General features: G+C 39.9%; 1 protein-coding gene across 7 annotated transcripts in view; it reads left to right on the top strand.

Moving 5' to 3' along the window:
• ABCB7 (ATP binding cassette subfamily B member 7) overlaps window positions 1-25,195 on the top strand; it is a 52,805-nt gene extending 27,610 nt beyond the window's left edge. For 5 of the 7 annotated variants that reach the window (XM_026086369.1, XM_026086372.1, XM_026086370.1 and 2 more), the window contains 10 exons: window positions 269-357; window positions 443-530; window positions 1,549-1,723; window positions 3,183-3,340; window positions 3,877-4,040; window positions 4,214-4,343; window positions 4,821-4,992; window positions 10,045-10,148; window positions 11,754-11,861; window positions 14,596-14,815. In XM_026086369.1, the coding sequence (XP_025942154.1) occupies window positions 269-357; window positions 443-530; window positions 1,549-1,723; window positions 3,183-3,340; window positions 3,877-4,040; window positions 4,214-4,343; window positions 4,821-4,992; window positions 10,045-10,148; window positions 11,754-11,861; window positions 14,596-14,814 (1,407 nt within the window). In that variant the 3' untranslated portion in view covers window position 14,815. Of the gene's footprint in view, window positions 1-268; window positions 358-442; window positions 531-1,548; window positions 1,724-3,182; window positions 3,341-3,876; window positions 4,041-4,213; window positions 4,344-4,820; window positions 4,993-10,044; window positions 10,149-11,753; window positions 11,862-14,595; window positions 14,816-18,123; window positions 18,650-24,992 lie in introns of those variants that run through there. The other 2 variants (XM_026086368.1, XM_026086367.1) reach the window with 2 other exon arrangements.
• Window positions 25,196-25,284: the final 89 nt, after the last annotated feature.

Below are 25,284 nucleotides of genomic sequence, written 5' to 3'. Positions count from 1 at the left end.
GAAAAGTTTTAAAAGACCCTTTTCCAGTATTGTGCTATCCACTTGCTCGTGGTTATCTCCACCTCTCTCTTTTATCTATGTCCTCCCTTTGCTAGGCTCAGTGTTACTTTCCTTGTAATTTCAGCCGGTATTTAAACCTTTATTTGCAAGGGATGTGTTGGGAGGGACCTTCAGAGTTTGTCTCTTCAGGCTACGGTCTCATAATTTTGAGACAACAGTAACGTTTGAATATTCTTATGACTTTAGTTATTTTACTTTAATCTTCTAGTATTACAAATGTGGCGCAGAGTTTGCGTTAGTGACCCTGGGGACACTCGGAGCGTACGCAGCGTTCACGATAGGAATTACGCAGTGGAGGTGAGGCGCCCGCCCGGATTCAGCCGCGTACGCGGAGCGTTGCCTTGGCCACTGCTCCTGACTGTATTAAACCTTCCTTTTACAGGACTAGGTTTCGAATCGAAATGAACAAAGCCGATAACGATGCAGGTAATGCTGCAATTGACTCGCTGCTAAATTATGAGACTGTGAAGGTAAGACCGATCTGTACTGCTGGGCTCTTTGTCTTGCTTGTCCCAGCCTTGTCTTGCATCTCCCAGCCTCAGCAGAGTGAGTCATAAGGTTCATCTTTTGTGTGGCTGCRGGTTTGAAACAATAGCATGGTTTTGAAAACATGATTCATTTGAAGAGTATAAACACTGTAGCATCAAAATCATTTGGGCTTAAAAAATCCCATTTGTTGGTAAAGAGTGAGAAGCTTCCTTCATGACTGAATAGCCTTGACCTTTAGTTTCTGCAAAATGCAAACTTAGAGGCTTGGAGAGAATTCTGTTCATTTGTTTGCTAAAATTATCTTCTGAGTGTAAGCCTGTGAAGTGTCGTCTTCTCCAGCGAGCATGTGTGCTGTGCTCGTCGCCTGTTGCTCTCTGTAGCACTCCATTGCAATGTTCACGGGTGCCTACTGGTCCTTTTACAGCTGCTGTTAAAAATTCCTGTGGATAGCTTTGAATTTGTCCAGAATCATGCTGAGTTTATGTTTCTGTTAATTGGAGAGCTATAATTGGAAAGATGAGCAATCTCTACCCAAAAGTAGACATTGTACGAGAAGCAGAGACCTTGTCATCCTCAAAGCAACAAGGATGTTCTGGCAAAGAGGGCAGTAACTTTTTCTCCTTTTTAGTATAGAGTGGTAGCTGGGGTTTTTGTTTGTTTTTTTGGGGGTGGGGAGTGGTGATGGTTTGGACATGAATTAGGTAGAAGTTTTACAAGAGAGACACCCAGTGTGTTGCTACGTTATGAGCATGGCGGGGGTCTCTGTACTGTCTCCTTTCCCAGTGCAGGAGGTGCTGGGTTTGCTCATCTGTGGAGTGACCTTGTCTCTTCATGGCTTTGCCTTCATATCCTGGTCTTTGATCATTTTTTCTCTTTAGTTGTTGGAAGTGTTGAAGGCATGCGCGTGTGTCTGCATGTAGTGTGTTACACTAAATTTTATAATAAGTTAAATACAGTTTTGTATATTGAGAATGACATTTATTTTTGTGTGTATCACAGTATTTCAATAATGAAAAATATGAAGCCCAACGGTATGATGGATTCTTGAAGACCTATGAAAATGCCTCCCTGAAGACTACCTCTACTCTAGCTCTGCTGAATTTTGGACAAAGTGCTATATTTAGCATTGGCTTAACGGCCATCATGGTGCTTGCTAGCCAGGGCATTGTTGCAGGTAACTGATCTGTCTGTAAGCTCAAAAAGATTCTCTTTTACCTTAATTCATCCGTAATAGAGATGATGTAGGTTTTTTGTTTTAATTCACTTATGGTTGATATGACGGTTTGTTTTGAGAGTTTTTGCTTGAGAGTCCTTCTTTAAGAGTATTTCTGCATCTTGCAGCGTTTTGTTCTGTGATATATTCAGTAGTAACTTTATTTTATTAGAAGCGTTTTGAAAGTTTGGTATTTAGAGTCTAAGAAAATATAACTTAGGCAAGTGTAGTGAATGAAGGATTATGAAAGCAGCATTTATGCTGATGAATACAAATACATGGGGGAAGAATTTAACTTCTAAAAAGGTCCTTTTCACCCTTCTTTCCCACGCTGGCAAGAATCAGGACTTTTCCGCACTGTGTATGTACCTGTGCTTTGTCTCGTACAGCTTTGTTACCAGTGTCCTTCATTTCCCTTAGACTAATGAAAAGACTTTATTAAAAAAACTGTTTCCATATGTTAGGAGACCCCCCCCCCCATATTTGTCTTAGATACTACATAGAACAAAGCCTGCTTGTTTAGGAAGACGAGCTTGTAGGCGAATGCAGTATCGAGAGGAGGCTCAGCTGAAGGGAGGCAGTTCAGAGCAGCAGCACTGATATTTAAGCACTCCATTAGCATCCAGCCGCGTTTGAAGGGTACCTGTTTTTATCACGTTGTCTCTCTTGCGTCTGTATTTGCTTTTGTTAAGAGATGCTAGACAGGCAAGAGTGAACGGGTGAGTCGATAGGTGCAATTTATGGCTTTTCTTAAGAAAATTTAGAATGGCCCTAAAGCAGGACACTGGAATGTGTCTTTAGATCATCTTTCCTGACCTGTTTCAGTCGAATTGGCTTGGCACTTCCCTTTAGCTAGTGTGTTGCATCCCGAGTCGTTTCTTGATCAATGTATTTGATATTAGGCTGCTCAGAGGTTCTCACAACACGTATTAGCAACTCTGTTTTATAATGTTGGAAGCCCTCTCTCTTGCTTATGACACATCCCAGCATTTGGATTTGTCTATAGTTGTTCCTAAGATTCAAAGTTCTTGTCTTTCCTGCTTGCTTGTTCTTGTATATTATTCCTCCCTTTTCCCCAAGCTTCTAACTTAGGGAGGACCCTTTATGTTTGTCACCCAGTGGAGGTTTACAACTTTGCAATACRGTATTTTCTGTGAATTTCCTAATATGCTTGCTTGTCCTATTTTTCAGGTGCTATTTTATCTTTATTAATGAAATCCATACAAACATTACTATTCCTTTCAGGTACCTGCCTAGCTAAAATCTGATCCTCTAGGAATGTATTTTGTTTACTGTTTAAACATTTGGCTTTAGAAATGGGCTAACAGAAACTAAACTGAATTTTTCAGACTATTTTTGTGCTTGCTAACAAGGCCACCTTTCAAGTCCCCTTATTCTTCCCCATTCGTTCTGTCTGAAGGGAGCCTGTCTGTCGGAGACCTCGTAATGGTCAATGGATTGCTGTTCCAGCTTTCTCTGCCCCTAAACTTCTTGGGAACAGTATACAGAGAGACAAGACAAGCACTCATAGATATGAACACCTTGTTTACACTGCTCAGCGTAGATACCAGGATTAAAGTAAGTAGTAGCTTGTTTTCCTTAAAGTATCTGTGTATTTAATAGGGCTGTTTTGTAGTAATGCTATCGTTTCACCCTGTTCGATACCGTTCAGATTAACTTCTGTTCAAGAAAGGGATGCTGTGCAAGGATGCTGCTCTGTGTCCTCTTCAAGTGCAGTTAGTGCGATAGCTGCTGCTTTTTTCTTGCAGAACCTTGCAGTGAGAGCAAAAGCTGCTTCACAGAAGCTGTGTTTGTACTGAGGTTTTTATTTGAGCGTTCATGCCTTGTGCTTAAATTTTTATTTGTAATTAATGATGCAGAATTTATTACTGCAGAAGCTGTGAAGCGGAATGTTTACAGCAGAAATTTTTGCCTTCTTTGGGGAAAAGGATTAATAAACCAATTTTACCTGTGTGGCTGATCATAATTTTCAACATATCCAAGCTAGAGTGTCTATTTGCCTTTTTCTGAGTTAGGAAATGGACTGTTTAGCTTGTTGAACTGCTTGAAATACTTTCTGGGCAGCATATAAAGTGGCACTCTTCTTTTAATAGGACAAAGAGCTGGCTCCACCCCTGCAGATCACACCACAGACTGCTGCCATCGCCTTTGATAATGTGCATTTTGAATACCTTGAGGGGCAGAAAGTCCTTGCTGGAGTATCTTTTGAAGTCCCTGCAGGAAAGAAAGTGGCCATTGTAGGAGGTAGTGGGTCAGGGTGGGTAAATGGACTACATGCAAAATTCTGCATCATTGATTGGCGTTTTTTAAATGAGTTTGTTCTTGTTTTGCTTTTTATTACTTTTGTCTGTGACATCAATATTTTGACTGGAGACTTGCAAGCGATAAATTAAGAATTTAATGTTGCCTTCAATTCTCTTTCCATTTCAGGAAAAGCACAATTGTGAGATTATTATTTCGTTTCTATGAACCTCAGAAAGGAAATATTTATGTTGCTGGACAGAACATACAAGATGTCAGTTTGGAAAGTCTGAGAAAGGCAATAGGAGTTGTACCCCAGGTATAATACGTTTCACTCTCCCTAAATGTAATGGTAATTCTTGATATTCTGACACTGTGGTTCAATAAAAGCCAGTCGTAACACAGTGATATCATCTAGTTCCTTTGAAAGTCACTGTACGTAATTTTCTCAGGAAATATTACCACATTTTTATGTGCATCATATAGATCTAATGCTTGAAAAGTGCTTAAGCCTCTTAAAGCTGGAGGCTGTTTCTCATGAAGCGATTTACCTTTATAGCTGATTATCACCTTTATGAGTTAGCAAAACTGTAAAAGTATATGTGACGTATATTTAGGACACAATGAAATGTCTCCTTCCCATTTGGGTGGAAATGAAATTTCCCAAATACTCAACTTCAAGYGTTTGTGGAAAAATACAAGCTATTTTGTATTGGTTTCTTTCAAGGGTTGGGGACAGAGTTTGTAAACTAGTGTTCATAATTTCTTGTTTAAAATATTCTTTCTATAAATGTAGGATGCTGTTCTCTTCCATAATACTATTTATTACAATCTACTCTATGGCAATATCGGTGCGACACCGGAGGAGGTGTACGCAGTAGCGAAGCTGGCAGGAATCCACGATGCCATTCTGCGAATGCCGAATGGTTACAACACGCAGGTTGGTGAACGAGGACTCAAGCTCTCAGGTAGGTCCTTAGGTGCAAATGTTCTTTGCATCCCTTTTGCTAGCTCAAAGTTCAATGTATAGTTTGTTCATCAGTTAGACTTGCTTTTAGCTCATTTACATTATAACGTAAGTGCAGGGCTAAGTATTACTATACTGTAGTTTTAGACAGCTGTGATCTACAAGATATTTAAAGGGATGTATTTTCAGGGGATAGTGTTAAATGAGGTGATATGTAAGCACATAGATGTGTCTAAGTAAAAATGGTCTTACTGTAATATATTTGGGTTGTAGAATACATATGAATAGAATTGAGAACTCTGTGTATGTGTGCTTTGCATGTGTGATGGTACAGACTTACCTATGCACAGACCTTCCAAATGTTGATCTTTAAATCTAGACTTCTAGCAGCTGAAATCTAAATTTTTGTTTTTGTAGTAAGTAATACTATGGGATATGTTGTTGCCACATACTAATTTTAGGCCCTTTTCATAATAAAAGTGCTTTCAAGTCTTGTCATTTTTGAATTATGTTTAAAAATAAATAAATAAGCAGCATAAACTGTGGCAGTATATCTACAAGCTGTGGATTTGTATAAAGCAACCTTAATATTGAAATCCAAATAGCCTGAGTTTAGGTTCTCCGAGTTCCTCCGTAGGCGGATAGGCACCCTATCTAGTGCAGGACAGTTATGCGACTTTACACGTTGCATCATGGTATTAGCCAAGCTGCCCTGTGTCATATCAGCCTTTTGGCACCATTTTTTACAAAATCACAGTTTACTCCTCCTCCTTCTCTCCAGATGTCTGTCTCTACACTCATGGTTCTCATGTGACTCTATTAAAATTGTCTATTAAAATTGCACACACTATTTTTTAGGGAAGATGATGCTTGAAAGCAAATACTCTTTTTGTAAGGGAATGATAATGTGAGATAAGCGATCATTTGGGACCTGGGAAATTTCTAAATCATTTGCCTTATTCTTTCTCTGTTTTTAGTGGGGGATTTAGGATTTTAAAAGTACTAAGTTTATCTCTAAGTATAACTTTTAGATAGTAGCTAGATTCCATTGAAACACTTTCAGTCTTAAATCTCTTAAGCTAAAATTGCATTGAAAGAAAGCTATTGATGTTGTCTAGCACATGGATGTGACACCAAATATACACGGAGTGAAACAATCAAAATTCCTGTTTTGTTTGGTTGAAGGATATATTATTATTAGGTGGAGAAATATTTTATTTTAGATAAGTCTTTATCCTATCCTCTTATAGCATTTAAAGTTGTGGGGKTTTTTTATGGCTATATGATGCAAGATAGAACGGGATAATCATTTAATGAGATTTCCCCATTTAATTCACTGATGGATTTGGTTTCCGTCCTTGGTGGGTATTACGAGGAGTGCAAGTGGTGGCTGCAAAGTTCATTAAAGCCATTTCCTGCCCTCCGTTCCGAGAAAGCAAAACACACTGTGGTTTTCTCAGACTTGCTAGCCAGTAGGAATAGTGGTAGGGCGCAGTTTTTCACACTGGCTTTCTATCTTTTTCTTAAATATAAGCTTAGAGTTAATTTAGATAAACGCGAGGTCATTGCTGAAAGTGTTTGGAAGGGTTTTGACAAGGCAGGTAGCGTAACGCTGAACCGCGCGCGGCGAGGGAGAGGGGACAGACTGCAGCACGCGCGCAATTCAACCGCCGCTCTGCGGGAGGAGAGGCCGTCGCCCGGCRGTACCGCGCAACGCGTGTGCCCTCTGACCGAGGCCGCCTGAACGCCAGGCCTTGCTTTCTGGCAAACTGTAAGCTCGCGGGGCAGCGCTGGTGACGTTGCTTCCGCCCTGACCCCACGGACAGCCGCTGGCTGCTAGACTCGAGAACGGGTCAGCCGTTTCCCGTGCGGCTGTGGTGGTGCGGTGGCGAGCTGGGTGCCTGACGCTGTTGGGAACGTGTGCGCGTTGGTGGAAAGGGGAGCACGGGGAAGGCTAGAAGGGAAAGAAAATACGTGGCACAAATCTGGGTGAGCGGGTAAAAAATACAAAATAAGCACTGGCAGCACTGTGAAGAACCACAACCACGAAGGTGAAAGATGTCTCTAGTGCTGCCTGTCTCCCAAAACTCCCTCGAAAGAGGATTTGACCAACAACAGGTTTGGAAAGGCTTGGGGTTTGTCTTGAAACACGTCCCATGTCCCAAATCCAGGGAAGAAGCGGGGTTGGGCACGTGGGTGKGTGCGTGCGGGCTGGGCTTCCCTCCTGACCCCAAGGCTCCTCTAGCAGAGCCTTCCCGCACACTGGTTGTCCTCCGCTCCATCCTTCCTTGTGCGCTACCGCAGCGATGGCGGTAAGCGCTCATCTAACAATGCTTTAACGGAGGTCGTGCTTAGAAAGTGGAGGGAAATGTGGGTTTTACCCCCTTTTTGTCTGTATTAAAACAGAAAGGGTATGTAAATCTCTTACCAGTAGAAAGACAGTGAAGTGAATTTGTGGCAAAGAGAGCTCAGCGTGTGCAGGTGACACTGAAGTAGCAGCTTCAGCCTCTTTATTTTCAACAAATTAGATGAGTATTGGCAAGCAATAACCATAAACAAGCTGAGGCGATGTTGCAGCCAGGCTACAGGAGTCTGAGGCTCTCCGAAACGTCTGCCCCTCCTGGGCTTCCCCAGGCTGCGCGCTGAACTGATCCGAAATGCAGTTGCAAGTGCTCAGCACGTGGCGCGGGTCTGGGCCTTCGTTCGCAGGCTCCCCTTTGAGACGGTGCTTTAGGTYGAAACGTGAAGCTGAAGTGTCCACCGCCTTGCACGTGCCTGTGTTAGATTAACGCTTTCATTGGTAATGAGTTACAATGGCCAGAAGTTGACTGTCAGCAGTTTTATTGTTTAATCGATTAGATACGTCAGATGCTACCTCTGAGTTTCCTCAATAGCTCTGTAAAAATACAGCATCTGTTACCTTGAAGCCCTGCATTTTTCTGGGGAGTAGAACGGCTCCTCAAATTGTTGTAAAGATATATATTATTCATTCCCGAGTCTGGTTAACAGTTAGCTTTTGGAATTGGGTGAGACTTCTTGCCCTCCTCGTCTGAGCAATACACAGAGTCCTGCCTGGATTTGACCTTTTTGAGGGAGGAATAGAGGGGGTGAAAGGTTTGTGAATTTAAGTGGTCCTCTTTGAAATCCAGGTATTTTAAATTCATGGTGGGGAAAAAGTGAGATTTTGGGGATCACTGACATGGTAGATGTCTCAGTGAAAGGCAGTGATGATACTAAGAATTATCTCGGGTCCTGGATGTGTGAACAGTGGTGCAAGGTGGTAATGTGTGGGGCCAGTAATTGCTGCAGTCTTAATTTCGGGCCCTTTTTCTAYGGATATTTAAATCTGTTGAGAGGAGCAAGTGGTTAATTTAAGCAATAATATGTAAATTGGATCCTCTCTGTATGCAGAATTTGCACCCCTGCTATATTAAAGATTCCTTTCTTCCAGTAAAGGAAGAGCTTACATATTTTTGGAACTGAGCTTTGTAAAATTGTATTTTCGAAGTGCTGTCTGATATTAAAAAAAAAAATTTTTTTTAATTGACTGGCGAGAATCTGAATACAAACGAAACTCCCTAATGGCAGTATGCTGGGGTGGTTAGGAAGCCTAAGCGTGTCTCCCTTAGTGTGGTTTGCCTTGCTGGTGTGGTACCAAAAATAACAGGCCTAAGGAAGTCTTCATTGCATTAAGAACTTTATCAGTTTAAATGATAAAATCAAATAAGCGTTTAGTGCAGGTCTCAGTGGTCTCAATGATTGATTCCTCAAGAGTAAATAATTAAAAGTTTGAGCTTTTTCGAGTAGCATGCGTTTCAGTGCTTTACGGTGGATGTCTCATAGACAAAGCCAGAGCAATTGGAAACCCTGACCTTGGGGGCAAAACCGTTCAAATGCTGCTGTCCTGCATGTGGATGGGAAGAACATGAATGAGTCTATATGCTGCAAATGCAAGAAAAGGCCTTGGATTTTTGATATCAGTGCATGTCTTTCAGAAAAATGTTGCTGAGCTGTCAGTTGAACATGCTTTAAAGGAGGGGAGAGCGGGAGAGTGTATTAAAATAGACTAAGTAAATTGTACAATTCTAATTACTTCTGAGTTCCACCAAAGATAATTTAAATCTTGAACTGCACCAAGATTATCAGCCTCTAAATGGTTTATTAAAGCATTTTCTCTCCTGATAGGAATGGAACATTAATAAGAATATAATGGTGTTAAATAGAATCTTGCACAGTCTTGAATAAAACAGAGGAGGGCAAGCGCACAAATGTTAAATGTTTGCCTTGCATACCAAACGCTTAGCAGATTTTAAGTCCTCAAATGCACCTGTTTTCCTGTCTATAAAACTTGTCATAAGTTATTCTTGGGGAGATCAGTTGTCTGTAAGAATTGTGAAGGAAGGAAATCATTCTGAAAGCACTTACATCAAAAAGCAGCAGGCAGTACGTTGCATAATGAAGATGGTTTTCAGTGCTGTGTTAATTGTATTTCTTAATGAAATTCACTCGTTAAAGCTGTTAGTTTTGGACACTTAATTCAGGTTATAGAGCAGTGGAAAGTTGGATGAATTTCAAGGAGAGACTGGAAAGAAAAAGTATATGTGCAAGGTGCGTGAAATAAAAGAGAACACAGTAGTCGCGTAGCCTTGTTTGCTTGCGTGAGAAGACGGGGCGTATTTATGCGCCTGCTGCGCGGGACGTAGCGTGCGGGAGAGCAGGCGGAAGAGCCCGTGCCTCCCTGCTGTGTGGAAAGAGTTACTGTAGCCTGTCGTTTCTAGTTACCTGTACCAGGCTCTTGCCTTGTAGCATCTATGAAATAGTTCGCCCTCTTTTTCTAAAAAGAAACAATCTTGAATCACTTTATTTACCTGCAGCAAGAACCTGCGCTGTATCTTATGTAACCTGTATGCAGACTTGTATCAGTAGTAACTATGATGTATATTGAAAAGACTTGAACAGACACACCTCTGCTGTTGAATTTAGAATATCCTGCAGGTCACGATTGTAACTTTTTTCTTTTTCATCCCCTTTCCCTTCCCCTCCCCTTTTTCAGGAGGAGAAAAGCAAAGAGTTGCAATCGCTAGAGCGATGCTAAAGGAGCCGCTTATTTTTCTCTATGATGAAGCCACATCATCTTTAGATTCGATTACAGAAGAGGTAAATTGGCAGAAAGAAATATAAAACTTAAGTGGTGTAATGATGTCTGATCCAGATACTTCTTCCTTGTTCTTTCCTTCTCAGAAAGCACCCTGTTCTTCCTGCCTGATTGCTATCATGTGTTTCCCTGATATTAGTTAAGTGACCCTATGGCTAATCCCTTTTCCTAGYGGCCAGAGCAAGAGATCCGAGCCTCGTCCACCTCAGGCAGAGGGAAGAATATCGGTTCTGTCTCTGGGTGCAGCTTCTGGTTTGGGCTCCGAGGTGCTGCTCACCATTAAACATGCATCTCTTGAAACGGTTGCAAATATTTGGCCGTGACGTATGAAGCTTTGCAGTCCGCTTTAAAAGGTGTTTAGTTGGCATCTAGTATTCATTTAAAAATAAGTCTTAAACGATTTTGATATGAAGCGAGACAGAAAACCCCTTGTTCGTTGTGCAGCATCTTTCTGAGATGCAAATCAGGTAGGCGTAACCTGCGGCGCTGCTGTTAATTTGTATTCCCTTCACAGGAAGGGCCGCGAAACCTCGGAGGGTTGTGACACAGATGTCATGACACTGCCACAGCAACTGCGGCCGGCTTCACAACTGCGTCTTTGCTTAAACGCTAAACTCTCAGCAGCAGCATTAACTTCACAACTAGTGTCATCTAAAACCAGTGCTCTGTGTATGTTTGTCTTCACTTCTGCAGATTATTGAGCAAATTTACTGACCTGTAATCGCTAAATTACTTCCATTTTCCAGATGCGAAGAAGCTAAGGTACATACTGTACATCTATATAGTACAGCTTTCAAATAATGATTCCCGACTGTGCTCCCTYGTATTGACTGGAAATGTTCTTAACACAATTCTCCAGAATAATACCTCATTCTTTCACTTGGCTGTATTTATTGCAAGAATCATAAGCAAAGCTGAAGGTTACACAGTAGAGCTGCATTTTAAAGACGGCAAATAAAAACGAGTCCTTCCCACAAAAGTATGTTAGGTGATCAGCATGTTTTTTGACAAAGCCTAGCGTTTTTCCAGGAAAACAAAACGGGCGCTTCACTTACTGTAGCAAGAGCACAAACTCCCAGTTGGTGCTGCCTGCATCTGGATGCAGTGTGGGGAGGTGGAAAAGTATACGCCAAGTCAGTGGTAGGTAGGAAGTGATTCCAACAATTTTTTTTAAGCTTCCTGTTCCACATTGGCATAGTATTGAGAGGGATWTTTTGCCTTTAACTTTCTTCATTTGGGAAGTGTATTATCATTATTTTCAGGTGCCTTAACTGCTTTTGATGATGCTTCTGAATGCCCAAGGAAATTTTCCTGAAATCAAGTAACACTTCTCTTCTTTCATCCATTGGGATATCTTTTTTTTTTCTRTGAATATAAGCTTTTTTGCAATTTTGAGGATGCTGTCAGAGCCCCAAGTGGTTCATTCTTGAGCTTTCTTTGCTTCTTCTATAAATGCTCCTAGCTGTTTCATACTGCAAAACTACAGCAGTTTTGGAGATGTTTCTCAACACTCATTTAAAATAATTTGAATATTTCTAGACAGCATTTTATTTCTTTTCATACTACCTAGGAATGTGTAAGCGCGTGCCTATATTTTAATCTTACAGAATATCCTGAGTGCCATGAGGGACATGGTGAAGCACCGAACATCAGTCTTCATTGCCCACAGGTTGTCAACAGTAGTTGATGCGGACGAGATCATTGTCCTCGATCAGGTGAGGCTATCGCCCTGTGAAATATAACTTTGGCATAATGTCATTGTAAAGAGTTTATGTGTACGCTCTGAAATAGTAAAACCCTTACCGAGCTACTGAAAGCTCTGCCTTTGGAAATGAACCGTGTTTAAAAAATCTCGCCCAAGCTTTACTACTTATATTTCTCTTCTTTGCAACTAACAGTTTATCAGCTGTAGAAACCTTTCTGTGATTTTTTTGTTGTGTGTATTATTACTTTGTTTGCACAGTACATTTAATTACATGTACTTTATATGGATTATTACAAATTTCACTTGATGAGCTGGGAATGGTTTAATGTTGCGTATTTTTAGTTTATTATATGCTCCTATCTGTTTGGGCTCCTAATGTTTTCCCCCAATTTATGCTTCGTTCTCATTATACAGTGAGTGGCTTTCATATGCATCCACTGGGTTTTTTTGCAATGGGAAGAGAGAGGACAGCATGCTCTGTTTCCATGCAGATAAAGCTGTTGTAGGCTTGTTCAGCCTAATTATGTTAGAAATCTGAGCACTGTTCTCTGCTGTAGCTCTAGAAAATTGTAATCATTCCCTTCCTGTACTGTATGTCTACCTTAAACACACACACCCCTTTCAACATTTGATCGATTAACATCACTGTTCAGCACTTACCTTATATTCAGTCTGTCCTGAGTCTATTTTCTTCTCTTACCCATATTTGGCTATAGATTTAAAATAAATAAATGTCCTTAAAATAACTTCATAGTTACTTTTTTAACTGATAATGCTGAAAACATAGTGCTGTAATCTGCTGGTAGTAGATGTTAAATTCAGCTCTGCATTCCTTTTAGTTGTTTTCTATGCTTGTGTCTATAGGTGTATTTGGTGACTTAAATGTGCACATATTAGAAAAAAAAAATTCATATAGTACACGAAACGATTTAATGGGAAATTAGAACAAAATCTGATGAAACGGTGATGTTCCTGGCCATCTTTGCTGTACAAAGCTCAGCATCATATGAATCTAAAAATTAAGTAGTAGAATAAACTCACTCATGCTTCTCTGTAGATATTTTGTTCGCTTTTGTTCTGCTTGTTTTTTCTGCTTTGGCTGAAAAATCATTTCCTAAGGTGTATCCTTTATGTAACTGCATGTTACAACATCTTGCAAATGTTTTTTAACATGTTATAAGGCAATCTGCGATTTTTTTGTTGTTGTTGTTGTTTTCACAGTTTACTAGGAGTGTGTTTTGTGTTACAGTGTAACTGTTAAAAATAAAAACACAACCTAAAACTGTAAAACGGCTAGGGTGCTCGCTTTCCTGAATGGTTTCRGTGTGAAAGAGATTGTGAATGAGCRAGGCAGCGTGGCACGTGGCTTTCGGGTGTCCGGCTGCTTCGTGAGGCCTCGCTGACATTTGCGCAGCAGCAGGCTGCCTCTTGCTGTCCCGGCTTGATGAGCGCTGCTTTAACAGCCAGCTAAATGAGGAGCAGTAATGGAAAAGAGGCAGGAAAACTGCGACTGTTTTTGCTCAGCGATGTTAAATATTGCATCGTAATTTCAGCAGCTTTGCCTAGGTAAAATCAGAATAATTGAGTAAACAAATACTGCATTAACAATAATGATTTTAACGCTGCAAAGCTGAACAGAGAAGTTAAATTTCTGGCAACTGTGAAAGTTATAAAAATAGTTTAATTCATAAGCCTGGTCTCCACTGCAGTGAACTCTCTAAATTAACCTACTTAGCGTTTTTAAATAAGTTCTGCGGTTATGTTGGCCAACTACGTATTTGTTAAGATTTCACCAGCACGACTACTAATAAAAGTGACAAGACCCAATTTTGTTTCTCAGCATGTTCATCAGCAGCTGTCACAAGGAGGTAGATTTAATTGTAGATCAGAATTTGGAACTAATACAAAGTCCGTGTAGCTGTCTATAGAATACTGTTTTTTCCCAAAAGAAAGAATAGGTAGAGAATGAATAAATTATTTTAAGTTTAAGTCAGTGGATGTAAATGTCTCTCTCAAATGAAAAAGATAGGTGTCTGTTTTGCAGAATAGTGCTTGGCTGTCTGGAGGGTTTGGGTTTTCCCCTCCTCTTCTTCCTTCCCCTTTCCACAATATGATAGTCAATAAATCAGTGTTGTTCTTCCAAAACAGAGAGCACAGATGAACTGAGCTGCTCGCTTAGTTTTCATGATGGCACTTCTAACGACAGAAGCAACTGAGGCCCCTTCTGAAAACATGACTTACATTAATTGCTTTTAGAATCTGATTTTAAATGTTTTTGGCTTAACTGCCACAAATCYCTTTGTGTGTGCTCTCTTTTTTCAGTGTAGCTCAACTGTGTTTCTTATCGAGCAGAGATAAATGCAGTTTGTCTTGGTACATCCATGTGCCTTTTGCACTTTAACACCTCGCTGTCTGGAAGAAGTTCTACGTTTATTTTAAATAGTACTTCCGGTTTAAATAGTAAAACTTTTCATGTTGGTAGGCTTTAAATCTTGTCCAGGTTGAGAAAAGGAGTCTATACTCCTCTTTACGTAAGTTTAAGAATACAGGCCCTTGTTTTCCCCATGCCGTGTAACCCAGAACGCAGTGCTCCGTGCGTTCGGTCTTCCTTTGCGGCCCCAGCCTTCTCCTCATTCCGAATCGCTGTGAGCCGCACCATGAAGCCGTGGGCCATATGTTGGCAGCGCTAATAGTCCTGAAGATCTGGTAATGTTGATTGCTGACTTCTTCCACTTCTTTTGCAGGGTAAAGTTGTGGAACGTGGTAGACACACAGACCTCCTTGCAAGCCCGAGCAATCTCTATTATGAGATGTGGCATACGCAGAGCAGCAAAATGCGAAATAGTAGTAACAATCAGAAATGGGAAGAGAGAAACAATCAGATGTCCAAAGAGGAGGAGAGGAAGAAGCTGCAAGAAGAAATTATCAATAGTGTGAAAGGCTGTGGAAACTGTTCTTGCTAAGTATGATCCTGGATTAATCTTCTATAACAAGTTAAAAATGCACAAGGTTGCAGTGAAGCACAGCTCTTGGTTTTAACTCATGATTCAAAAACTTCCTGGGTTTTGCAGTTTTGGGGTTTTACTGTTTCTCAGAGGAACATAACTTCAACCAAAGAAGTCTTATTTCTGCATCTTTACAGATCCCTGATATTCAATGGCATTTGCAAGAGCTGAGCTTTTTGAAAAAAACTTTAAAATTACTTCTAACTAACAGTATATTTTATGGCAGTTTTTAGGTATTRGTAAATTCTCCTGGTAGTTGCTTGAGATGGATCATTAAATTGTAAACAGATTTGTGCTCAATTTACATTATTTCTCATCATTAATGGCTGATAAGTCATGTTTTAATTGTAGTTGGGCTAATTTGAACTCATTTGCTAGTGAGGAAGATGCAATTTAAATTCTTCAGGGGTGCTCTGGTTTGAAATTCTCTTCCTTGTGAAACTTAAGAGCCCTAACAAAATATTAGAGGCTTCTAGTAGCAAACTAAGTATTGAAATAATCCATCTCGCTGCTCCAAAGCACCTTTCATATTGGACTATCCAGGAAGTGCATTAGTATTCTTTTAAAAGAGAACTAAAAGTTCTAAGAGCTGACAAAAATCTGAAATTGAAAAAATATAGTGTGACTTCACAGAATACATGCAAAATGTGTAAATATTAACAATTGGAAGCCTTCTCTTAAATGAAAAAGAAATCAGAGTTCAGAATTCTGCATCCTCAACATCTGCTTCGCAGTAGAAGTCAAAGCAGAATGAGTGACCACAGAATGCACTTGCCTTGATTTCAGTCATGGTCTTAGGGAGCAATTAAGATTCAATGAAGACTACCATAAATTTATATTATGTCATTAATGTATGAGAAATCGACCTGGATAATGTTGCTCCAATGACCTCACTACTTCAGGAGACAAAACTTCTTCAGTGTCAAGAAACCTCAATTTCTGTGACTCGCAGCACACCACAGGATCGTATGTTTAGGCCTGACCTCTCCTGGGAGATTTCCCATATCTGTTTATCAGTAGTTATGCTGGTATAATTCCTCATTTGAGATATGCGTATCTCTATCTATAGATATAGATATATAGATAGATAGATTTTTTTAATAAGAAAAAGGACATTTCTTGATGTTTAAAAATAACATTTTTCTGGGGAATTATAACAGTATAATTACACTGAAGTTATGTTTGTAAATCAGGCGCAAGATGTCTCTGTGGGCACTAGCAAAGCAAAGTACTGAATGTGGTGCTTCTGAAAACTTAGCTGCAAATACTGTTGGTTGGTGGGGGTTTTTTTGGTTTTTTTTTGGTTATAGCTTTCTTTACAGCTGAATATAACAACAGTAACTTACAGGGAGCTAAACCTTTATCTTTTCTGCTAGCCATTCATTTTCTCACTATTAAAATGATGCAAGAAAATAAAATGTTATTAATCCTCAGGTAAAAATTATTTTAACAATAACATCCAATGCAAGGACTTTTGCTCTCATTCTTGGAGCGTAGAAGCAAAGTAAAGCCTTGTTAGTGTAGTGGCAGTCCAGAATTATTTTAATTTCCCATCTTCCTTTTATTTTCACCAAGTGTCTCCTTTTTTTAGTTTGTAATAGCAGTGTGGTAGATTATAAAGGTGCAGTTATCTCTGAACTGCCAGAAACAGTTAGCAACAGTTGAGGCTGCTCCCTTTCCTCTTCGGTGGCTAACAAAACCCCAACACCCCTCCTACCCCAAGAGCTAGTTTGGGAATTAAACAATTTGTCTACTGTTGCATGCAGCAGATAATGTACAAAGGCTGTAAATAGTAATATTTCAATCCTGAACACCTTTTTCCTGTGGCACAAGCTTTAGAGATGTCACTAGCCTGAAAGATGGAGGAGAAGGTGGTTCCCCCACCCCATGAGCAGTGGCCAACGTGACAGGGCTCTGAAAGTCCAGTGACTGTCTAAAGAGAGAACGCAAACCAGCCTTGCGGGCTTTTAAGTACTCTGAAACCAGGAGCCATCTGAATGCCAATTTTGCTTGTGTTTGTGGAGGGGAGGAAGTATTCAGATGAATAAGTGATGATACAAAGCTGATGTACTTAATCACTGAGGACCAATTTTGCAAGTACTCCAAGAGGTGTGGGAGAAGGGAGCATTTTTGGATGGTAAATATCAGTAACGATCAAAGTTCGGTTAAGTCCGTAAAGGGTTTCATATGGCTGTAAGACTGTTGTCTATCTCTGCCATCTTTTTTTTTTTTTTAAGCCAATCCCTATGCTGCAGCTTTGTCCAGCAAACTGGGTGGCAGGAGGCAACTCTTAAAGGCATTTTCTAAAAAGAAGGCTCGTGATACAGTAGAATATTTATTTTAAAGACTTTCAGTGACTTCGGGAGATGACTGAGAATTTCCTGTGCCACAGAGTTGCTAGATGAACATTCCTGACTTGCTCATGGCTTTATTTGAATGCTCTCTGTGCTTATTTATCTGCTTTTTAGGCACAGGTTACAAAAAATACACTTTACCATTGTAAATTTAGCAGCAGCACGCAGTAAATGGAAGGGGGAAGACTTCTGTACTGATGATAGCAAAAGGGTTTTTGCTTTCTTTTGGCTTCCCTCCCGCTTACCTTCCCAAATTAAATGGGAAAAGCTTCCTAGAAAACCAGAAAAAGTTGTTGCACAGCTGAAGAGTTGCAAAAGAGCAGGAGTCTCTGCTGCCACAACCTCCCACTAATCTATCAAACAGATGCAAGAACAAAATACTTAGTGCTATGCTTTACATGTGAGCAGGCATCTCAAGGAAGTAGAGGCAATACTTGGTAACTCTCTTGGTTACAAGAAGATGAAATCTTTCCTCTGGCTTTTTTTTTTTTTTTTTTTTTAATTCGTATGCCATGACTCCAAAAATCACTATTTTAGGCAGACATTTATGACACTTGCTGACTGGGAGAGTCACAGCTTTGGAGACTTGAATAAGATCTGTATATATAGCCTTGAGACTATATATATGGCATCTCTTTAAAAAGCCTTACAGTTTGTTACAGAAAAATGATATATTTTGAAGCTCTCTGACAGCCTCTGTGAATCTTGGTAATTCTGCTGTTCTGTAAGCCAGAACATCACTTTTCTGAACAGCAGCTTTTCATATTCTTGGAACTTTGCTGGATTTGTAGCAGGTTGTTTTTCAAAATTAAAGTAATTACTACCATTATAAAATAACTGTTTGCCATTTTGCAGTCAAAAAGCCATTTATTTTTTCCCTCATTCTCCTTTTTTTTTATTTTTTTATTTTTAGGAAATGTGTATGTCTGTGAAAAGTGGACAGGAAAAAAAAAGATTGGTTCTTGCAGTGCATATTCATCTATTGACTCTAAACTTGCAGAATTTAATTTTAATTCCCATGCAAGAACTTACTGAGCACAGAATGTGAAGACACAAACCATCTTTCTTTGGCTATTCTAACCTCCAAGTTAGCAAACTTGTGGTTTGAGGTTTTTGGTTGGTTTTGGTTTTCAAAAATGGCAGTTCATAACTTGCTGCTTGCAGATGACCTCTCAGTTTACTCTCAGCAGTGCTGTTATATGGATTAGTAGTTGCGTACATCTCTCAAAATTCAAATTTTAAATTATGTTCAAGTTTCTTTTGAAGATGGAAATGTAAAATACACATTGTACAGTAAGATGATAGATGTTCAACAAAAAAAGGCTAGTTTAAAACCACACTGTATAAACATCTGCTGGAAGACTTCTTACCCTGACTCTTGTTGTTCATCTGTGTATAGGTAATTATTACTAAATAAAGGATTTATCTTTGTGAATAGACATGGGTGTCCTGTTAAAATGACTCCTTCAGCTTTGCAGCAATTTCCAGGGGAAACAGATATTTTGTCAGTCACTCTTATGGAATAAGAATAGCGATGATTTTAATAACAGCTATGGGAGTGTGGCTCTCCCACCCAGAAAGGGAAGCTTTGAATTGGCTTTTTTGGTAAAAGTGATTGTTTGCAGTGCTTGGTAATGACAGTGAAGCTGATAGCAAATTATAGGGCTGTGGGTTAGCATTAGGCAACCAAACTCCAGATGATCAGTCGGAGAAAGGTAAGTTCGTACAGTGCACCCAAATCCTGTTCCCCCTCAGCTTTTATATGCCCTTAATTTTCAACATATCAAGCTGCAAAAACATGTGAAGAGCACTCACATTAGAGGCATCGTGCCGATGAGAATGAAAATTCTTGTTAAAAGCTTGACTATTACTTATTTTGAAATACTACATCATATCTTTATGAAAGTAGACTGTTTTACCTCCTCATCGCTGAACTGGTGAACAGCAGAAGCAGAGCTGTTTTAAGAATTTGCTTGAGCCCTGCTCTTGACCTGACACTGCCTAATTCGTGATTGAATTTTTTGTGCTGCTATAACGCTAGCTTTTCATTATCAACTGAGAAAGCAGGAAGTAGCTTTTATTTAGTGACACACAATTTTGATAGTGCATTTACACCATATTGATCTGAGCTGCAATAGCCACTGGTCGTGCTGTTGCTCTGTTTCAAGCAGTTGTAGCTGAGCCCTGCGTGGTCTTGCAAAGTGCGCTGTTATGTCTGGAATGACGAATTGTGAGATCTGGGAGCAGATTGGGGTTTTTGTTTGTGTGTTTGTTGTTCCCCAAGTATGACTAGAGGAACTTCCAGCTGTTCTTTCTAAATGTTCATTTACTATATCTTTAAATCTTTGAATGATACTGTGCAGGAATATTCCATAAATGTTGAGTGACAAAAAAATACTTTCATTAATTTTTGAGGGGAAAGAGCTATAGTGGGAGTGGGTTTTTTTCTTCTTCAGTGTATACATGTAACTTTATTAATGCTAATTTGAGTTGCATGTGTGCATCAAGGAAAACAGTAATTACAAATCCAGCACTTTATAATTGTCACATAAATTGGGAATCATTTTGAGGTTACCATGCTCATTTAACAACCCATCTGTGTTCAAACAATAGTTGCAGAAGTAACAATTTAGTATTCTATTGATTATCTACTGTTTTCCAGTGAGGAATTTTCCGTGACATTTATTTTGGTCAGTGGACCATCTAAATGCTCTTTCCCTACCTTCAGTCCTGACCTCTGCTGGAAATTATAGCTTTGGTCTGCACACAGGATAAGAGCTTTGATGGCAACTGCATGTTTTCTTAACTGCATGTTGATGAATTTGTCATATTTCTCAGAAGGAGCTAGGGAATTTTCTTTAAAGAAAAAGTTGCAAAGGGATTTGGCAGTACTGTGATGGATAGTTGTCACTGATGAAATGGTGACATCATTGATGAAATGGTGATGGAGGCAAATTGTAAATATCTAAGCATCTTGCAGAGCTGAATTTTCTAGACTTTGGCATACTTTTTGACTATAGTCAGTGTGTACATCTGTTCTTGCTTTCTTAAGGAAATCCTCAAATGGTTAGTCCCTGAAAAATATATTTTTAAATTCCTGTTATGTAACTTTTGATTAACTTCTGCTGAACGCAGAGAAAGGACCTGAGCTTTATACTGCCCGATCGCCCCAGGATGCTGCCAGAATCCATCTGCGTTTGTGTGCTGGGCCTGCTGAGCATTGCCCAAATGCTTGGAAGCTGTATGCTGTCCGGGGGATGCTTAAGGAAAGAGCCGAAGAAACTGGTGCATACCATCAGTCACGGAGGGCTGGGCTAGACGGACATTTGGTCCATCCCGTTATGATCCTTTTTACATAGTGTTACTGCTGATACCAGCAAGCAAGGAGACTGCTGCGTGCAAGGCTAATCGTAACTTCCCAAAGAGACTTTAAGGCAAGTCCCACGAGAATAAATTATGACTAACTTTAAGTGACTGGGTGCTAGTGAAAGTGGGGCTGGTGGAATATGGTTTGTCTGGGTAACTGAGTCTGTGAATTCATAGAGCTGCTATGCTATGTTTTTCCCACATTTGACAGTTGCAATGTAATCTTGACCTTAGATAACTTAGGGTTTTATTCCAGCATCTCTTTCTCAAATGAGAAGTGCCAATTGTACCAAGTGGCACAGCGTATTTATTATTTGAAAAAAGAGGAAAAATACATTTTTACTTGTGACTTAGGGCAGAATTTAAAATAGCATCCCCAAAGCTGAAAGATTAATGTGACATCTCAGCTCCCCACACATTTCATTTCCAGTTTTCAATGCTTTGTAGCCCTTTATAAAATTGTCAAGTAAAGCATTTATGTAACATAAAATGTGCCTTATAAAGCTATCAGCTTTATCTGAGAGAGGGGAGGGGGAAAAGGAGAGAAATTCTCCCTTGCATTACAGAGATGAAGAAACAAGCTTGAACACTATATATCGGCTTGTGTTGTGTCCTCCGAATGTGCTGTAAAGTGCTCCACAAATGAAATCTGAGGACTTCAGAGGCCTTGTGCAAACACCAATAAATATTTTGAAAAGTGGAGTGTGAAAAGAGGAAAAGTTTTCATTTTAAGCTTGTTAGAGAAAATGGAATGTGAACATCAAGCTGGTTCATAACTGGGAATGAAGGTTTCAAATACTGTTGGTGCATGAATTGCGAAATGGGCTACGTGTATTTTCACACAACAGTGTAAGGACCTTTATTTTTTTGGAGATTTGAAAACATTACTGGCTTTTGGAGAACACACACAGGAGAAGATTGAACTTATTCACAATGAAAACCAGGGAAAGCTTTCTGGTAAAATGAGCATTTGTAGAATTTGTGAAAGGTAATGAGTGTCATGGCTTGGTGATACTGTTAATTGTTAGGTGATTCAAGAAATCAAAGGTATTTGGCAAGGTACGAGGGAGGGGGAAGAGCACAGGGCAAAACTATTTTAGGCTGGAGATTTTTCTTCTACCCTGTGCAAACTTCGCATTGGTTTCCTAAGAAACCTGCGTTGGGGATTGTGCTGGTAATGGGATTTGGGTGTTTGGACCTAGGATTGTAAGATCTCACCCGCACCCAGTTGAGTTTTATGACAATTCTCTAGCCTCTGCTGGAAGGAAGCTCTAAGGAAGGGCTTATTGAAATATTAGCAAGTTAAGCACAACTAAAATGCAAATTAGCAATATACTATTACTTACATGGGGAAGCTGCCTTATGAAGTAGATGGGTGTCTAGTCTATATGGCCAGCTCTCCCACAGGTTGCACAGTTGGTGTCACAAATGTCTGTAGCATTAAGAGTGGAAAACTTCGGCAGATTTGGGCTCTGTAATGGCTCGATCCAGACTTGTATGCTTGTAGAAAGTGCATGTATATATCTGAGAATTGTTTAGAGTGGAGACTGGGAGGAATTTGAAAAGATTAGTAACCTGAAAAAATTGTATCATTGAACACCTGAAGTTTATTTTGGAGGGTGTGGAGGGAATTGATTCATGTTCAGTTGTGTGTGACGTGTGTACACCATAGAATGGCTATAGCGGATGTTACTGAATATGTCACTTGCCTGCGCAAACGTTGTTTCCTAAGTTTCCAGGGCAAAAATAGATTAATGACCCTAAGTTGTATAATACAGTAACTTTTTTTTTTTTAAGTATTTAAATATAAATGGTAGAGGAAGAGAAATTCAGAGAGGTGATATGGGGAGAGGGGAAAGAAAAAAAAAGTCCCTCAGTCCCTCAAATGCAAAGGAGAAGTGCTACTTATGTTTGCTATCCCAAGAGTACAGTCAGAGTTTTGCTGTATTCTTACTCTTGAATCTTACAACTTTTAACTAAACAAAGAGGAATCACCTGTACTTGGGCGTGATAATCTTGGCCTTGCATAACAGTGGCTGCTTCCTGGGGTTTTCCTTACAGCTGTTGCATGCATTTCTCCTTAAACATTACCTTAGTCAGCTCTGTTGCCTCCTCTTCCTTGCTTGTCTCCGTACCTGGGCTGTAATTCTGCTCTAGTTCTTCTATAATTCTCCCTGAAAGCCTTCCTGTCTGTAAACTTGAGGAAGCATTGCCAGCTTCTCTCTCAGGGCGGTTTCTTTTTTTCCCTTGCGTGCTATGGAAGAGTGCTGTCTTTCAAAGGACTTTGTTCAGGCGACCTCAGTGGGATGGGACACAGCACAATGAAGGCCCTTGTGCTGGGTTTGCACCTCTCGTGCAGCAGCTGTCTTGCGGGGACAGGTTTGCTTTATGAAATGCTGCTCAGTGAGCTCTGCCACAGCATCTGCTTTTTCCGCTTTGGGCAGGTAAGTAGCCTGAAATATGAGGCAGCTAATAACAGCAACCTACTCAGTGCTGTCTTTTGTCCACTGTTTTGTGCATTATTCGGGCTGTGCAGGCACCTGATTTTTCAATAGAGTCTCTGTATGTGATCGTGTTACGTAGTAGTGCTTCCAGAATGGCCAGAGATAGTCTTGCAGAAAGTGATACATGCAAACAATTCATGCAGTGTGAAAAGAGTAATTTTGAATGTTATGTCCACTGAAAATTAGTGTTTGCTAGAACCCTGCATCTCTGCTTAGTGCTGCTGTAAAGAGCGTGTCTGTATGTTCAGATGTGTGCTTGGGTGCTGCATCTCTGTAATACTTAGTCGATTGAATACAGTCCCATTAGCCTTTCATATCAATCCTCTGGAATTTTTGATGTTAGAAATCTTCAGCTGACCACAGAAAGCTTCCTTCACCAGATGTGGAATTTTATGTCCTACTGAGTCTCAGCATGGAGAAGATTTAGCTGCCTCTAAACAAGAGGTTTTCTTACATGCTAACAGGATGTGTGACTTTAGGGTGGGGTTTATAAAAGCACTTGCTGTTGCCTAAGCTGAGCTCCCAGTAAAACCAGTGGTTGGAATTGTTATCAGATATTAGATCTTCAAGTCACAAAGTATTTTGTACCAAAAAGTGGCTGTAGGTTTCTTAAAAATCTCTAAGGCTTCCTTTGTGCGTTTCATGTCATGGGTTGGTGCATTAGTTACTGTAACCCCACCAGAGTTAGCTGGAGACTGCCATGAGGCAACAGCTCTGAGACACAATCTTGACAGTATTTATCCACGCTAAAGCCTGTAACGTGTGCTTTGTGTAGAATGCACAGCTGAGTGGTATGTTTAAACATTTTCTCTTCTTGGAGGAGATGATCTGTATGTGATTCACACGCAAGTGATGTGCTTGGTTCCTAACTCATACAGATGAAACCTTGATGTTACACCATCAAGTCATGTGTGCCTATACATGTACTAAATATAAACACAGACTACAGTTAATCAAAGGAGGAACAGGAAACAACTGGAGGTGGACTGCAATTTTGAAAATATTGCCTCATATAAATAGCATAAAAATATTTTACAGCAAGTCAAATACATGTAACACTTGTGAAAACAATGGGGAAATATGGAAAATAGCTCCAGAAGTTGGTGAAAACTGTGCTTTCTGATTAACTGTCTTGTGGGTTTTGTTTTATTTTAATTTAAGGGGCAAAACTTTCTAGCTGTGATTTGGCCTACTAGAAAGTAGTCAAGTTCTAGCAAGTAAGTGTCCAAGTGATCTTAATAGGTGTTTAAAAAATCAAATCCTTCAAATGGTTATGTTGTTAGTCTCAGATAACAAAGTCTCAGTGGAAATTTATTCTTGAAATACAAGGTCATCTCTTATGGCAGTCTTTCTGATTTGGACCAAAACTTGCTTTACTGACATTTGAGTGGTTCTGTACCGATCCTGTTCTAACTAGAAAACTGCATAGGCTTTTACCGACCTTAAATTCCACTGAATATATTTCTTGTAAGTAGTTTGCTCAAAGGAATGCTAAGCTGTTTTACTAAAACCGCAAATTGTAGCTGTTTGACAACTCTGAGTTTACAGTCTGACAGCTCACGCCACCAGTCGGAACATGATGAGCAGAAAAAGGGACTGCACTGCTTGCTGGTGACTTACATGAGTCTTGTAATAACAATCAACTGGAAAATGTTGGGAAGAAGTGACAATCTGGAGACTGTTTATGAAATATCTGTTAAGTACATTTGTTTTTCCTATCGACTGCAGTGAGATGAAAGTGGTATGTCATGGAAACGGAGTAGCTGTGTCCTGAAGTGGGAGCCAAAAGAGCTCCTCAAAGACTCATGTTGACATTCAGGTGAATTTCTATATGAATGACCACAATGCATTTCTAATGCTTGAGACAGATTAAAAAGTAGTTACTCATCTGATTGTTTCTCTCTGGCTGCAGGAAATAATGAAGTGAATATACTTAACCTATGAACTTAGCAGGGAACAGGAAAGGAGAAGATGGGAACCTCATGGAGTCCTTGCTGTTGAGTGCTTTGACCTGACCAGTGCTGTCTACATGGGAATTGAACACAGACTAATGGCTTTATGGTTCAAAGCAACTCAATGACAATTTAAAATGAAATGGACAGAATTAGAAGAGATGTAAGCTCACAGGTGCATGTATGTCATCTAAGTGTAGGAGGCCTTGAATTCGCAAGTTGTATCACTGTAACCAGTTGAGCAGAAGAGCT

Source organism: Apteryx rowi, unplaced genomic scaffold, assembly GCF_003343035.1.
Source record: "Apteryx rowi isolate R43461 unplaced genomic scaffold, aptRow1 scaffold_69, whole genome shotgun sequence".
Lineage (NCBI taxonomy): Eukaryota > Metazoa > Chordata > Aves > Apterygiformes > Apterygidae > Apteryx > Apteryx rowi.
The sequence above is the reverse complement of the archived record's forward strand: the minus strand, read 5'-3'. Positions and strand labels throughout refer to the sequence as shown.